The following is a 16,008-nucleotide window of genomic DNA, read 5'->3' as shown; positions in this document are numbered from 1 at the left end:
CACTGGGCTTAAAAAAATGCCAGTTCTCCTGACAGAAAAAAAAAACATTCAAATAGTGCGTTTTTTGTACAAAGTTTAGACGAGTTTAGGGGAGTTTTGCATATTTTCTGCCAGAGGGCTCCAATCAGAAACGCAAACCAGAAGGTTTTTTTTTTCCTACCTCTAAACATTGAGCTTAAAATATGCCTGTAATCATCCTAATGTGCATGGGCACCTAGGAGAACACTGATCTGCTTCTACAGGCAAAACACAAGACTCCGGTAGAAGCAGCCATTTTTAACCGCTTGCCGACGACCGCAAGTACATATACTGCGGCGGTCAGCCCCGTGCAGGCAAAGTGACGTATGGGTACGTCACTCGCCTGCGAGGCAATAGGGGGCGAGCGCGTGCCGCCGGAAGCGCACTCCCGCCCCCGCTCGCTCACTCTGATCCCCGTGCGTGTGACCGGCGGACCCGATGTCCGCCGGTCACTAGCGATCATCCGTTACAGAGGGAGAAAGGCAGGTGGCTAATGTAAACAAAGCCGTCTGTCATTCTCCCTTGTGTAACAGCAGAGATCATACGGTCCTGCTATGTAGGATCGTAGATCTCTGCTGTTACATGAAAAGCCACATCCCTGCACAGTAAGAAGCACGCCCCTAGGGACACACTTAACCCCTCCTTATCCAATGAAGTTAACCCCTTCCCTGCCAGTGTCATTTTTACAGTAACAGTGTATATGTATAGCACTGATTACTGTAGTAATGTCACTGGTAAGCCCAAAAGTGTCAAAAATGTCAGTCAAGGGTCTGATCTGTCCGCCGCAATGTCGCAGTCCCGCAAAAAAAAATCGCAGATCGCTGCCATTACTCGTTAAAAAAAAAAAACAATAAAAATGACAAAAATCTTTCCCTTAGTTAGTAAACACAATAACTTTTGCGCAAACCAATCAAAATAGGCTTATTGCGATTTTTTTTACCAAACATATGTAGCAGAAAGCAAATTGGCCTAAAATGTTAAAAAATTTTGATTTTTACATTTTTTTTGAGGAATTTCATATAAAAAATGTGAAAAATATTGTTATTTTTGCAAAATTGACGCGATTTTTTTGTTTATAGCGCATGATCAAAAAATCGCACAGGTGATCAAATACCACCAAAAGAAAGCTCTGTTTGTGGGAAAAAAAGGACATCAATTTCATTTGGGTACAGCATCGCACGACCGCGCAATTGTCCATTAAAGTCACGCAGTACCGAATTGCAAAATACCCCCTGGTCAGGAAGGGGGGTAAAATCTTGTGGGGCTTAAGTGGTTAAGCCAGTGTGCATGGAGACTTATTTATATAATTAGGAGATACAGGTTTACAAATGTACCCTATGTAAAGAAATTGAGTGAACTAAATTGGAGGGGAGGGGAGAGGAGTGAAGGTAAATGTCACGCCGAGCGCTCCGGGTCCTGCAGCGTCCCCGGAGCACTCGAGGCATGCTGCGGGTAGCGGCGCTCCGGTCACCTTCCCCGACCGTGAGCGCCGCTCCCCCGCACTCCTCACTCAGTCGGTCCGTGCGGCGGGACGTTCCCGCCCGCGGACTCCACTCACCTCCCGTTCGGCTTCCTCCCGGCGCGTGCGGCCCCGCTCTCTAGGGCGCGCGCGCGCCGCTGGTCTGAAATTTAAAGGGCCAGTGCACCACTAATTGGTGCCTGGTCCAATCAGTCCAAATGGTATAAAAACCCACTTCCCCTTCCTGTCCTTGCCGGATCTTGTTGCCTTTGGTACCTTGAGAAAGCTTTTGGTGTATCGTTCCCTGCCTGTGTATCTGACCTTCTGCTGTTGCCCCTGACTACGAACCTTGCCGCCTGCCTTGACCTTTTGCTCCGTCTGACCCTGCCTTTGCCTTGTCCTTCTGTACCGCGCCTAAATCAGCTGTCTTTGAGGTTGAGCCGTTACCGGAGGATACGACCTGGTTGCTACCGCCGCAGCAAGTCCATCCCGCCTTGCGGCGGGCTCTGGTGAAAACCGGTAGTAACTTAGAACCGGTCCCCTGGTACGGTCCACGCCAATCCCTTACTGACACAGAGGATCCACCTCCAGTGCAATTCCCTGCCGCCAGTCCGGACCCTGACAGTAAACCTTGGCTTTTATGAGCCTACCTATACTGATATAGTTTGAAAATGAAAAAAAAATTCTATAGCATGGAAAAACAACAAGGTCTGTGCAAATATATGTAAATATATCATAAAAGACTACACCTATATTTTTTACCACACCCACAGATCCCCTATCTGGTGCACCAGGGTCTGCCAATACAAAATATTTAAAAAGTTTTTTTTATAAATTTACTTTAAATTTACATACAGGTAAATTGCTATGAGCTGCCATGAAAAATGAAATGGATAACCAAGGTTTTTTTTTTTTTTACTTACCGATGTAATATAGATAGGTCCAGCGAACAAAAGCCATGATCAGAATTCCAGCAAAAAATGAAAACATTCCAAAAATGACCAAGCTCAAATCTTTTAAACATCTGGAGAAAACAAAAACACCAAGAAAACTGGTGACAAAGATCATGTAGGCCGCAGCATTTCCATAGCCAACTTCTACTGGGCCCCAGCTCAGTGGTTTCTTTAGCACAAAAAAATTGATCACATCTTCAGCACCATTGACTGCAGAATTATATAAGGTAGCACTCAAAAACAGGAGAGAAATAGTTACTTTAGAGGAAAATATATATGTTTGCTTGTGTGTTGTAATCTCTTTGGAAGAATGAATTAGTCTGCTGTGTTCTGTAGGAACTTCTTCTTGAGGAACTGCTTGGTCTTCAGCTTGGTCTTCAGCTATTCCAGAGATAATTTTCTCTTTTTTAATAACCTCAGAATGAGGAGTCTTCAAAATAAAAAGGATATACAAATGACAAAATGCATAACTTGCAAAGCTGCAGCACACCAAAATTATCCCTGGGTGATTATTAACTTGGTAAATAAATAAATGGCCGGAAATTAGGCTTCCAATAAATCCAGCCAAGCCAAACGTGCACTCTGTGATAACAAGCCTTAGGGACCGTCTCTCAGTGGAGGAATCCAGTGAGACCCATGCCATAACCGATGACCAGTAAGCTGTGAACCAACCACACAAGCCATTGAAAGCAGCTGTGCCAAACATGACTTGTATGGGCAAGTCCCAGAGAGTTACAAAGAGAAGACATAAACTGGATATAAAAAATCCAACAAGTGGCACACAAAGTGTTATCTTTCGTTTCCCTTTATCTCCTATTTTTGCCAGAATGTAGGCAGAAGGCAGAGGGGTCAGTTTGACGATGAGGTTGTATATGATGTAGAAATCAGAAATGGACTTTTGCAGTACATCTTCGCTGGAACTGTTCGATTGTGTGTTTGTCTGGTTGTAGTAACTTTTTACCACCAAAAGTAAACCTGTGTCATAAAAGGAGCTGGCTAACTGAGATCCAGCTACCACCGGCTCAATCCATGTCCTCATCTTTACCAACTTGAAATTGTTTACCTTTTGAAATAAGAAGTCTTCTTCAGATGACTGGAGCTTCTTTCGTAGCCAAGCTCAACACGTAGTCAACTAGCCTAGACTTTCCATAGTCAAAAGAAATCTAAAGTCTAAATTAAACTGTGAATGTATTTTAAATAGGGTGCAAATAAACGTTGAATCTTTGCGTTTCTTTCTATTATCTGACATCTTCTAAAGCATGGAAACATGAGTTATGAAGTTACAGAGAACTATGTCTGCAGTAAAGTGATGAATGTTTAAAATGATCCGAGGAGCTTTGTTGTAGGTCAGTCGTGACAAAACAAACTGGTTTTCAGATATGTAAAACTTCCTCCTTTGCCAGACTATTGTGATTGGCTGACCTAAATGGAGAAGTAGGTATTGCAGTGTAAGAGTGATACAGCTTGGCATGAGGAACAAGGAAGAGATGAATGATTACCACATCATTTTAGAAAGCACCTTGTAGCTGAAATGTAGTGTATGTTTCTAAAACATTGTGGTAGCCTTAATGTGGAAAATTCCATGTTGAAATATGTTGAACTTTCTGCAGATAGTAAAAAAAACACTTAATGAAATTATGTAAAACATTAAATATCTTTCTAGGTGCAATAAAATTTAAAGTATTTGTAAAAGTTGTCTTTTTTTTTAATAACAAACATGTCATACTTACCTATTTTGTGCAATGGTTTTGCACAGAGCAGCCAGATCCTCCTCTTCTCTGGGTCCCATGAAGGTGCTCCTGGCACCTCCCCCTGCTGCATGCTCTGGGGAAACTCGTGTGTGCTCGTTCCCGAGCCCCCTCTGTATAAGACACAAAGAGCGTGATTTGACATTGCCCCCACTCCCTCCCCACTGGCTTTGATTGACAGCAGTGGGAGCCAATGGCTCTGGCTGCTCAGTCTCAGCCAGGGAATAGAGAGAGTCCTTGGAGAGCTTCTGCTCTCATCCACATTGCTGGATCGGGATCCATATCGGGGCTGAGGCGAGTATAGGGGGAGCTGAGGGGGTAGCTGCACACTGAAGGTTTTTTACCATCATGCACAGAATGCATGATAGTAAAAAATCCTTCAGCCTTTAGAACTACTTTAAATATATTCTTTTGTCTTGATATTTGCCTCCTGTAATCATGGTACAGTAGCACAGAGGAGGGTTGGCTCTGCTCTTTGCAACTGAGAAACGTAGAGAGGAAATTGATGACCTCGCAGTTTAGGGCAGGGAAGTAACCTGGCTGCATTGCTTAAAGTGTTAGTTCATTTCTTTCTTTTCAGAAATAAAAAAAAAATATGAAAAGGTGAGCTAACACTGTTTGCTCTTGTCCTCTCCTGAGTCCTGCTGCACTTACTTCTGGAGATGCCGATTCTTCTGTGACAGATTAGAGGCGTTCACTGTACAGGCGCAAACCAATTAAAACCACTCTGATCCATCCCGGAAGAGCTGTATAGAGAAGAGGAGGGGGTTTTAATGGGTAAGTTCACCATCCCGAAAGAGCTGTACAGAGAAGAGGAGGGGGTTTTAATGGGTAAGTTCACCATCCCGGAAGAGCTGTACAGAGAAGAGGAGGGGGTTTTAATGGGTAAGTTCACCATCCCGGAAGAGCTGTACAGAGAGGAGGAGGGGTTTTTAATGGGTAAGTTCACCATCCCGGAAGAGCTGTATAGAGAAGAGGAGGGGGTTTTAATGGGTAAGTTCACCATCCCGGAAGAGCTGTACAGAGAAGAGGAGGGGGTTTTAATGGGTAAGTTCACCATCCCGGAAGAGCTGTACAGAGAAGAGGAGGGGGTTTTAATGGGTAAGTTCACCATCCCAGAAGAGCTTTACACAGAAGAGGGGGTTTTAGTGGGTAAGTTCATCAACCCGGAAGAGCCGTACAGAGAAGAGGAGGGGGTTTTAGTGGGTAAGTTCATCAACCCGGAAGAGCTGTACAGAGAAGAGGAGGGGGTTTTAATTGGTAAGTTCTCCATCCCGGAAGAGCTGTACAGAGAAGAGGAGGGGGTTTTAATGGGTAAGTTCACCATCCCGGAAGAGCTGTACAGAGAAGAGGAGGGGGTTTTAATGGGTAAGTTCACCATCCCAGAAGAGCTTTACACAGAAGAGGGGGTTTTAGTGGGTAAGTTCATCAACCCGGAAGAGCCGTGCAGAGAAGAGGAGGGGGTTTTAGTGGGTAAGTTCATCAACCCGGAAGAGCTGTACAGAGAAAAGGAGGGGGTTTTAATTGGTAAGTTCTCCATCCTGGAAGAGCCGTACAGAGAAGAGGAGGGGGTTTTAGTGGGTAAGTTCATCAACCCGGAAGAGCTGTACAGAGAAGAGGAGGGGGTTTTAATTGGTAAGTTCACCATCCCGGAAGAGCTGTATAGAGAAGAGGAGGGGGTTTTAATGGGTAAGTTCACCATCCCGAAAGAGCTGTACAGAGAAGAGGAGGGGGTTTTAATGGGTAAGTTCACCATCCCGGAAGAGCTGTACAGAGAAGAGGAGGGGGTTTTAATGGGTAAGTTCACCATCCCAGAAGAGCTTTACACAGAAGAGGGGGTTTTAGTGGGTAAGTTCATCAACCCGGAAGAGCCGTGCAGAGAAGAGGAGGGGGTTTTAGTGGGTAAGTTCATCAACCCGGAAGAGCTGTACAGAGAAGAGGAGGGGGTTTTAATTGGTAAGTTCTCCATCCTGGAAGAGCCGTACAGAGAAGAGGAGGGGGTTTTAGTGGGTAAGTTCATCAACCCGGAAGAGCTGTACAGAGAAGAGGAGGGGGTTTTAATTGGTAAGTTCACCATCCCGGAAGAGCTGTATAGAGAAGAGGAGCGGGTTTTAATGGGTAAGTTCACCATCCCGAAAGAGCTGTACAGAGAAGTGGAGGGGGTTTTAATGGGTAAGTTCACGATCCCGGAAGAGCTGTATAGAGCAGAGGAGGGGGTTTTAATGGGTAAGTTCACAATCCCGGAAGAGCTGTACAGAGAGGAGGAGGGGGTTTTAATTGGTAAGTTCACCATCCCAGAAGAGCTGTACACAGAAAAGGAGGGGGTTTTAATGAGTAAGTGTAAGTTTACCTTCATTTTTTCTGAAAAAAGTGAACTAACACTTTAACTGTTGCAAACAAAAAAAAAAAATGGGTCAGTGGCCTGGCTGTGCTATCTGCATGGACTGTCTAAATATCAGGACTGGCTGGAAGAAATTACACATCCTCTGGCTGAAGTATTAGAGTATTAGAGTTTTTTTTTTTACGATGTTAGCCATCAGTTAATGCAGAAAGTTTGGAGTTTAAGTGATACCTTTTATCGATCAATGACAGCACCCAAATAATTTCACATGGACATTAAACTGTTTGCCTATACAAAAGAGTTAAATCATTGCAGAAATTGCATTCTATACACACTTAAACACACACATCATGCATGTTTCATCTGTAGACCCACAGCAGAAACTGTTTTTACATTTTAAAGTCGCACTGGATATCTTCAGGAAATCAGCAATGGAAAATCCTTAGGTTTTTAGCTCCATTTATTTATTTTATTAACAATTTTGCAGCAAGCAATCTTATCAACTGCATGTAATCTGCAATGGTTTGTGCACATCTGTTCACTGTTGTGCTCTCTGCACTGCTGGGTGACTTTAAGCTGCATTGAATTATTCTGGACACTATTACAGTTTAAAAAAAAAAAATGGAGAAGAAATAAAATAAGTACAGTGCTCTGTGTAATTTGTGAATTTCTGTATGAATTATTATCATTCTACAGATTTCAGATTTGAAGGAGCTAAGCTGTGACATAAGAAAAAATTAATTTAGGTCAAGATAAATGCAAGATAATGCACCTGGGGCGTAACAACCAAAGGGCAGAATATAGAATATTTGACACAGTCCTGACCTCAGTATCTGAGGAAAGGGATTTAGGAGTAATTATTTCAGAAGACTTAAAGGTGGGAAGACAATGTAATAGAGCAGCACGAAATGCCAGCAGAATGCTTGGATGTATAGGGAGAGGTATAAGCAGTAGAAAGAGAGAAGTGCTTATGCCGCTGTACAGAACACTGGTGAGACCTCACTTGGAGTATTGTGCGCAGTACTGGAGGCCATATCTCCAGAAGGATATAGATACTCTAGAGAGAGTTCAGAGAAGAGCTACTAAACTAGTACATGGATTGCAGGAAAAAACTTACCAGGAAAGGATAAAGGACCTTAACATGTATAGCTTGGAAGAAAGAAGAGACAGAGGGGATATGATAGAAACTTTTAAATACATAAAGGGAATCAACTCGGTAAAGGAGGAGAGCATATTTAAAAGAAGAAAAACTACCACAAGAGGACACAGTTTTTAAATTAGAGGGGCAAAGGTTTAAAAGTAATATGAGGAAGTATTACTTTACTGAGAGAGTAGTGGATGCATGGAATAACCTTCCTGCAGAAGTGGTAGCTGCAAATACAGTGAAGGAGTTTAAGCATGCATGGGATAGGCATAAGGCTATCCTTCATATAAGATAGGGCCAGGGACTATTCATAGGATTCAGATATATTGGGCAGACTAGATGGGCCAAATGGTTCTTATCTGCCGACACATTCTATGTTTCTATGTTTAACCCCAGATCGACTAGTCAGTTTTTCAGAAGAATGGATGTAAACGGATGCATGCCAAATTACCTCCAAGTTTGGAGGTTCTAAGAACTAAAAGCAGGAAAGGTTGGCATCCATTTCTGCTTTTTCAGACCAAATGGTTCAGTTTTTCTTCTGCTGAACGATACAGAGGTTGGCCACCAAAAAAAACCCTAACCACTTCCATACTGGGCCGAAACTGGTACTCTGCTCCTACATGTAAAAATCATAATTTTTTTGCTAGAAAATTACTCAGAACCCCTATTATATATGTTTTTTTTAGCAGAGAGTGCCAGAGACCCTAGGGAATAAAATGGCGGTCGTTGCAACTTTTTGTGTCACGTGGTATTTGCGCAGCAATATTTCAAAGTTTTTTTGTGGGAAAAAAATAACAGTTTATGAATTTAAAAAACAAAACACTAAAGTTTGCCCAATTTGTTTGTATAATGTGAAAGATGATGTTACGCCAAGTAAATAGATACCTAACATGTCACACTTTAAAATTGCACACACTCGTGAAATGGCGCCACATTTCAGTAATTTAAAATCTCCATATGCAACGCTTTAACATTTTTTACAGATTACTTTTTTAGAGTTACAGAGGAGGTATTGGGCTAGAATTGTTGCTCTCACTCTAACATTTGCGGTGATACCTCACATGTGTGAATTGAACAGCGTTCACATATGTGGGCGCGACAGGGCAACTTTAACCGGTTGCCGACCGCCGCACGACTATATACAGCCCCGGCCAGGCAGAGTGACGTATCGGTACGTCACTCGCCTGTCACTGACTTGCGAGCCTATCGCGGGCGGGCGCGTTCACAGACAAGTCAGTCTCGATGTCCGCCGGCCACACTACGATCGCTCCTGTGAAGGGAGAAAGACAGAGCAGCTTGTGTAAACAAGCTGCCTGTCAGTTCTCCCTGTGTAAAAGTGAAGATCTGACCGTTCTACTATGTAGAACGGTTGATCTTTGCTTTTACACCAATAGCCATGTCCCTACACAGTAGAAAGCACGCCCCTAGGACACACTTAACCCCTCCCTGTCCAATAAAGTTAACCCCTTCCCTGCCAGTGTCATTTTTGCAGTAACAGTGCATATGTATAGCACTGATTACTGCAGTAATGTCACTGGTAACCCCAAAAGTGTCAAAAATGTCAGTCAAGGGTCCGATCTGTCCGCCGCAATGTCGCAGTACCGAAAAAAAAATCGCAGATCGCCGCCATTATGCGTTAAAAAAAAAAACACCAAAAATGACAAAAATCTTTCTCTTTGTTAGTAAACGCGATAACTTTTGCGCAAACCAATCAAAATACGCTTTTTGCGATTTTTTTTACCAAACATAGGTAGCATAAAACAAATTGGCCGAAAAATGTTAAAAAATTTTGATTTTTACTTTTTTTTTTGGGGAATTTCATATAAAAAAATGTGAAAAATATTGTTATTTTTGCAAAATTTACGCTCTTTTTTTGTTTATAGCGCGTGATCAAAAAATCGCACAGGTGATCAAATACCACCAAAAGAAAGCTCTGTTTGTGGGAAAAAAAGGACGTCAAATTCGTTTAGGTACAGCGTCGCACGACCGCGCAATTGTCCGTTAAAGTCACGCAGTAAAAAATCGCAAAAAAACCCCTGGTCCTTTAGCAGCCAAATCCTCCGGGGCTTAAGTGGTTAATTATTTTTCTTTTTTATTGTTTATTTTATTTTTATTTTTACACTTTCCCTTTCATTTTTTATTTTTTGATCACTTTTATTCCTATTACAAGGAATGTAAACATCCCTTGTAATAGGAATAGGGCATGACAGGTCCTCTTTATGGAGAGATCTGGGGTCAATCAGACCCCAGATCCCTCCTCCAGGCTGGAAAGCCCGAGATTAAAAAAAAAAAGAGATCACGGCAGTATTTACAATTGCCAGTCCGGACGTGATGTCATAACGTTATGCCCGGGCCAACGAGAGTCATAGAGACTGCTGGGGACCATCTGGTCCTCAGTATTCTCTATGGTGAACTTCCGCCACTGGCAGACTCCTTCTCCGGCTCGCTGAGCCGGTAGAAGCACCAGAGGGCGGCAGGAGGGGGGTCATGCCCTCCAGCCACCTGTAAGAACAATTAAGGGGCTGAACAGCCGCTATGATTGTTGTTACGGTGCAGGGAATCGCCGGCTGAAAAAAATTATATCTGAAGAATGTTGCAGGCATCATTCAGATATTCCCACTCAAAGCCCAGGATGTCATATGACTAAAGGTTACACCTGAAAGGATCAGAGAGAAAACTTAGGCTAGTTATGCATTGCTCAAATTTCAGCTGATTCCAGCTGAGGGGCCCTGTCAACATCACCAATGAACTTCAATTGCAAAATTGAACAAGCAAGGTGAAAACCAGCATCCAATTAGATGCAGTCACTGTTCAGCTATTCAGAGAGTTGCTTTTGCTGCAATTGTCTGAATTCTAGGGTTGGCAGTGCAGATTGCTCATCCAGGCTGCTTAGCATGGAAGGGGTAATTAGGTGATTTCTCACATTCAGCCCGCAGCGCTGAAAGAGAGAAATGTACAAGTGCATGGCTAGCCTTTTCTCCTTGCTCTCCTCTTCCTGCCTGCTTGGTTTAGAGACAAAGCAAGAACATTTTTATTGTGATCTTTTTTTTAGGAATCCTATAATGATTCAGCACCCTCTAGCTAGTGTGCTAGATACAAAATAGGTTTGCTAGTGCAGGTAATCTGGTTTGGCTGAGAGCCATGCCTGGGTTGTAAATCTGGATCAGGAATGTGTGACTCAGGGGCTGGATGACTGAGCCAGCAGGCAGCCTCTCTGGTGCCTCCAACTGTTCTCTTGGAACATTGGAGAATGTTCTGGACATGGTGGGTGTACGCTAGGAGGAGCTGCTTGGCATATTTATGAGATCCTCAGCCAACGCCCAGCAAATGGGCTGGCAGGGGGCAGTTTTCCCTCATAAATAGGCATGAGTAATGCCAGCAGGGGCAGTGGGGTGGCAGATGGAGAGGTTGGAGAGCTGAGGAGGCTGTCGGTGGCCCTTAAGGGTGCCCACTAGTCTGGGGAGCGGGTAACCTCGGGCCTGGGGCTCGAGTGCTGGAGGGATCTCTACAACACACAGAGGAATCCTTTTCCTGGAGGCATGGGAGCAAGTGAGAGGACAGCAGGAGCAGGTCAGCACTTCCGGGAGATCTCCTGAGAGCCAGCCGGGTGGGCTGGTGAGTGTGAGTCTGGAGGACTGTAGGGGGAGGTTAGCCTGGAGGGCTAGTGAAAGGGGCTGGCAGTGCCTGAAGAGGAGGTACTGGGCTCAGTGACCACAGAGAGGAAGTGCTGGGAAAGTGTGAGCTGTGCCACCCCATCTGCTTTCAAGTATGGGGCTGTGAGTCCCTGCCTGTAATTGGCCTTTGCTACACAAATTATTACTGGGTGACATAGCTGAGTTCTGCAAGCAAGTGTGTGCTGGAGGAAGACAAAGAGCTGTATATAGACTGCATATATTAGGAGTTGTCCCTGAAGTTTTGTTATCGAGTGAGCATCTCATAACTTTTCATCCCTATCTCAGTTATTACCCTCACTAAATAATAATAAAAAAAAACAAAGTCCCAAACTGTTCTCTGACTCAAGTGTACCTGTGAAGATTACATGTGCCTAGCCGTGCAGGGTGGGCGATCCCAGTTACTTGCACTACAATGACATCACTGACATCGGTGCACTCTGTATCAAATATTTATATGTAAAATAACCAGGGCTGGCCCAAGACATTGTGCTGCCTGGTCAGAGAATGAAATGCTGCCCCCCCCTAAAAAAAAAATTCACGCCCTCCAAGAGGCCCCCACATTCTATAGGACTATGAAAGCAGTCAGAGGGGTGTCAGTGTGTACGGAGTGACAGCAAGAGCAGGAAAGCGCAGTAGACACTGGGCAGATGAGCGCACTAGGCTTTCTACTGTCTATAGTGCCACAGTGCCCTGCAGGGGTGCGAGCATGGTACAGGAGAATGCAGTGCCGCAGGCATTGTACAGAAGAATGCAGTGCTGCGGGCATGGTACAGAAGAATGCAGGGCTGCGGGTATGGTACAGGAGAATGCAGTGCTGCGGACATGGTACAGGAGAATGTAGGGTTGCGGGCATGGTACAGGAGAATGCAGTGCTGCGGACATGGTACAGGAGAATGTAGGGCTGCGGGCATGGTACAGGAGAATGTAGGGCTGCGGGCATGGTACAGGAGAATGCAGTGCTGCGGACATGGTACATGAGAATGTAGGGCTGCGGGCATGGTACAGGAGAATGTAGGGCTGCGGGCATGGTACAGGAGAATGCAGTGCTGCGGGCATAATACAGAAGAATGCAGGGCAGTAGGCATGGTACAGGAGAAAACAGGGCTGTGGGCATGGTACAGGAGAATGCAGGGCTGCGGACATGGTACAGGAGAATGTAGGGCTGCGGGCATGGTACAGGAGAATGCAGTGCTGCGGGCATAATACAAAAGAATGTAGGGCTGCGGGCATGGTACAGGAGAATGTAGGGCTGCGGGCATGGTACAGGAGAATGCAGTGCTGCGGGCATAATACAGAAGAATGCAGGGCTGTAGGCATGGTACAGGAGAAAACAGGGCTGTGGGCATGGTACAGTAGAATGCAGGGCTGCGGACATGGTACAGGAGAATGTAGGGCTGCGGGCATGGTACAGGAGAATGCAGTGCTGCGGGCATAATACAGAAGAATGCAGGGCTGCGGACATGGTACAGGAGAATGTAGGGCTGCGGGCATGGTACAGGAGAATGCAGTGCTGCGGGCATAATACAGAAGAATGCAGGGCTGTGGGCATGGTACAGGAGAATGCAGGGCTGCAGGCATGGTACAGGAGAATGCAGGGCTGCAGGCATGGTACAGGAGAATGCAGGGCTGTGGACATGGTACAGGAGAATACAGGGCTGCGGACATGGTACAGGAGAATGCAGGGATGCAGACATGGTACAGGAGAATGCGGGGCTGCAGGCATGGTACAGGAGAATTCGGGGCTGCGGGTATGGTGCAGGAGAATGCGGGGCTGTGGGCATGGCACAGGAGAATGCAGGGTGCGGGCAGGGTGCATGAGAATGCAGGGCTGTGGGCATGGTGCAGCAGAATGCGGGGCTGTGGGCATGGTGCAAGAGAATGCAGTGCTGCGGGCATGGTAGAGGAGAATGCGGGTCTGTGGGCATGGTACAGGAGTATGCGGGGCTGCGGGCATGGTGCGGGAGAATGCTGGGCTGTGGGCATGGTACAGGAGAATGCAGGGTGCGGGCATGGTGCATGCGAAAGCAGGGTTGTGGGCATGGTGCAGGAGAATACAGTGCTGGGGGCATGGTAGAGGAGAATGCGGGTCTGTGGGCATGGTACAGGAGAATGCAGGGGCTGCAGGCATGGTGCAGGAGAATGCGGGGCTGCGGGCATGGTGCAAGAGAATGCAGTGCTGCGGGCATGGTAGAGGAGTCTGCGGGCCTACTAGAGGAGATGCAGTGCTGCGGGCATGTACCATACCCGCAGCACTGCATCTTCTGTAGTATGCCTGCAGCCCCGCATAATGGCAGGTAGTGTGGCTGTGTGTGGAGCAGTCTCACTTACCTGTTCCTAAAGGGCGCCTTAGGATTTAAAAATGGCGCCGCCCGGCGCCCAAAAAAAAGGTCCACGGCCGGCCTGACATGCACACTGTGCAAGCGCCGCCGCCGCATGGTAAAGTCCGTACATGTTCGGCTATTCCCGGAAATAGCCGAACGGTTACGGGCTTTTCTGAGTGGCGGTGGCGCCGCATGCGCAGTGGGCATGTCAGGCCGGCCGCGGACCTTTTCTTTTTTTTTTTTAGCAATAGCCGAAGGAGAAGAGGCCGAGGGCCTCCCCTCTCTAAGTGCCGCCTGAGTCCCATGGTCCCACCGGGACCCATGGTAGGGCCGGCCCTGAAAATAACACTGTAAATTCCCAATAAGATTCTGGAAGGGAAATTACGTGTGACTGCCTCAAATGTCATTCATCATTTCAAAAATGTCACCAAACCTGTCCATACCTCCAGTTCTTAACAATAACAATAACATGCCAGGGACCGAAACCTAGAAGTAAGAGGTTTTGCGTGTGTGTGACTTATTTAGTATGGGAAAATACATTTCAAAATACCCTATACCATAACCTTAACCACTTTAGGACCGGAGGATTTTCCTGCTTTACGTCCAGGCCACTTTTTGCGATTCGGCACTGTGCAACTTTAACTGACAATTGCGCGGTCATGCAACGCCGTACCCAAACGAAATTTACGTCCTTTTTTTCCCCACAAACAGAGCTTTATTTTGGTGGTATTTGATCACCTCTGCGCTTTTCATTTTTTGCGATATTAATAGAAAAAAGCATCAATTTTGAAAAAATAACAATATTTTTCTACTTTAACAGTTAAAAAATATCCAATATTTTTGTCATATATTTAGGCCAAAATGTATTTAGCTACATGTCTTTGACAAAATAATTCTCAATGAGCGTATTTTTAACCGATTTAAGACCAGAAGATTTTACCCCATTAATGACCAGGCCATATTTCGCGATTCGGCACTGCGTTATTTTAACGGACAATTGCGCGGACGTGTGACACTGTACCCAAATTAAATGTATGTCCTTTTTTTCCCCACAAATAGAGCTTTCTTTTGGTGGTATTTGATCACCTGTGCGATTTTTACTTTTTGCGCTCTAAACAAAAAAATAGCGAAATTTTGAAAAAATAACAATATTTTTCAAATTTTTTATATGAAATTCCCCCCCAAAAAAATGTAAAAATCTAAATTTTTTGAACATTTTAGGCCAATTTGTTTTTTGCTACATATTTTTGGCAATCGCGTATTTTGATTGGTTTGCGCAAAACTTATCGCAGCTACTAACTACGGGAAATTTATGTCCTTTTTATTGTTTTTTTTAAACTAGTAATGGCGGCGATCTGGCGGCGATCTGCGATTTTTTTGCGGGACTGCGACATTGCGGCGGACAGATCGGACCCCTAACCGACATTTTTGACACTTTTGGGGTTACCAGTGACATTACTACAGTAATCAGTGCTATAAATATGCACTGTTACTGTAAAAATGACACTGGCAGGGAAGGGGTTAACTTTTATTGGTGATCAAGGGGTTAATGTATGCCTGGTGCTTACTAACGTGTGTGGGGGGAGGGGACTGTGTGACACAGGCACAGATCGCAGCTTCAGCTATGCTGAATCCTGTAATCTGTGACTTCCTGTCCACAAGGGGAGGAGTCCAGCGACGTAGACCTACGTCGCTGGATGATAACGAGCCACTTTGCCGCAGTACGTTCAATGTGAGCGGTCAGCAAGTGGTTAAAGCGGACCTTCAGTAATTTTTTTCATATTTCCATCTATTAAATCCTCTGCCCTTGTTGTTTAATCTTTGGATAGTAAAACATTTTTTTTCTGCCAATATTTTATACAGCCCACTTCCTCTTTCTTGTCTGGTAAAGAGCCTAGGCTAATTACATCATGCACAGCTCTCTCTCTCACTCTTGAGAGTTTGCCAGCAAGGAAGGGTGGAGATAACAGGAGTCTGCAGAGATCCATGATGAAAAATGTGCAGGCAGGCAGTGGTGGGAGTGTGTCTGTGTATATATATATATATATATATATATATATATATATATATATATATATATATACAGTACAGACCAAACGTTTGGACACACCTTCTCATTCAAAGAGTTTTCTTTATTTTCATGACTATGAAAATTGTAGATTCACACTGAAGGCATCAAAACTATGAATTAACACATGTGGAATTATATACATAACAAAAAACTGTGAAACAACTGAAAATATGTCATATTCTAGGTTCTTCAAAGTAGCCACCTTTTGCTTTGATTACTGCTTTGCACCCTCTTGGCATTCTCTTGATGAGCTTCAAGAGGTAGTCACCTGAAATGGTC

At 44.8% G+C, this 16,008-nt stretch overlaps 1 protein-coding gene across 1 annotated transcript in view; it reads right to left on the bottom strand.

Moving 5' to 3' along the window:
• The window catches only part of LOC309546722 (uncharacterized protein), a gene marked incomplete at its 3' end in the record, with an annotated part of 73,926 nt that extends 70,406 nt beyond the window's left edge, over window positions 1-3,520 (bottom strand). The window contains exon 1 of the mRNA XM_082246424.1: window positions 2,401-3,520. Coding sequence (XP_082102550.1) covers window positions 2,401-3,469 — 1,069 coding nt within the window. The 5' untranslated portion in view covers window positions 3,470-3,520. The remainder of the gene's footprint in view (window positions 1-2,400) is intronic.
• Window positions 3,521-16,008: the final 12,488 nt, after the last annotated feature.

This window comes from Pelophylax lessonae (genome assembly GCF_965119305.1).
Source record: "Pelophylax lessonae genome assembly, chromosome: 1".
Classification (NCBI taxonomy): Eukaryota; Metazoa; Chordata; class Amphibia; order Anura; family Ranidae; genus Pelophylax; species Pelophylax lessonae.
The sequence above is the reverse complement of the archived record's forward strand: the minus strand, read 5'-3'. Positions and strand labels throughout refer to the sequence as shown.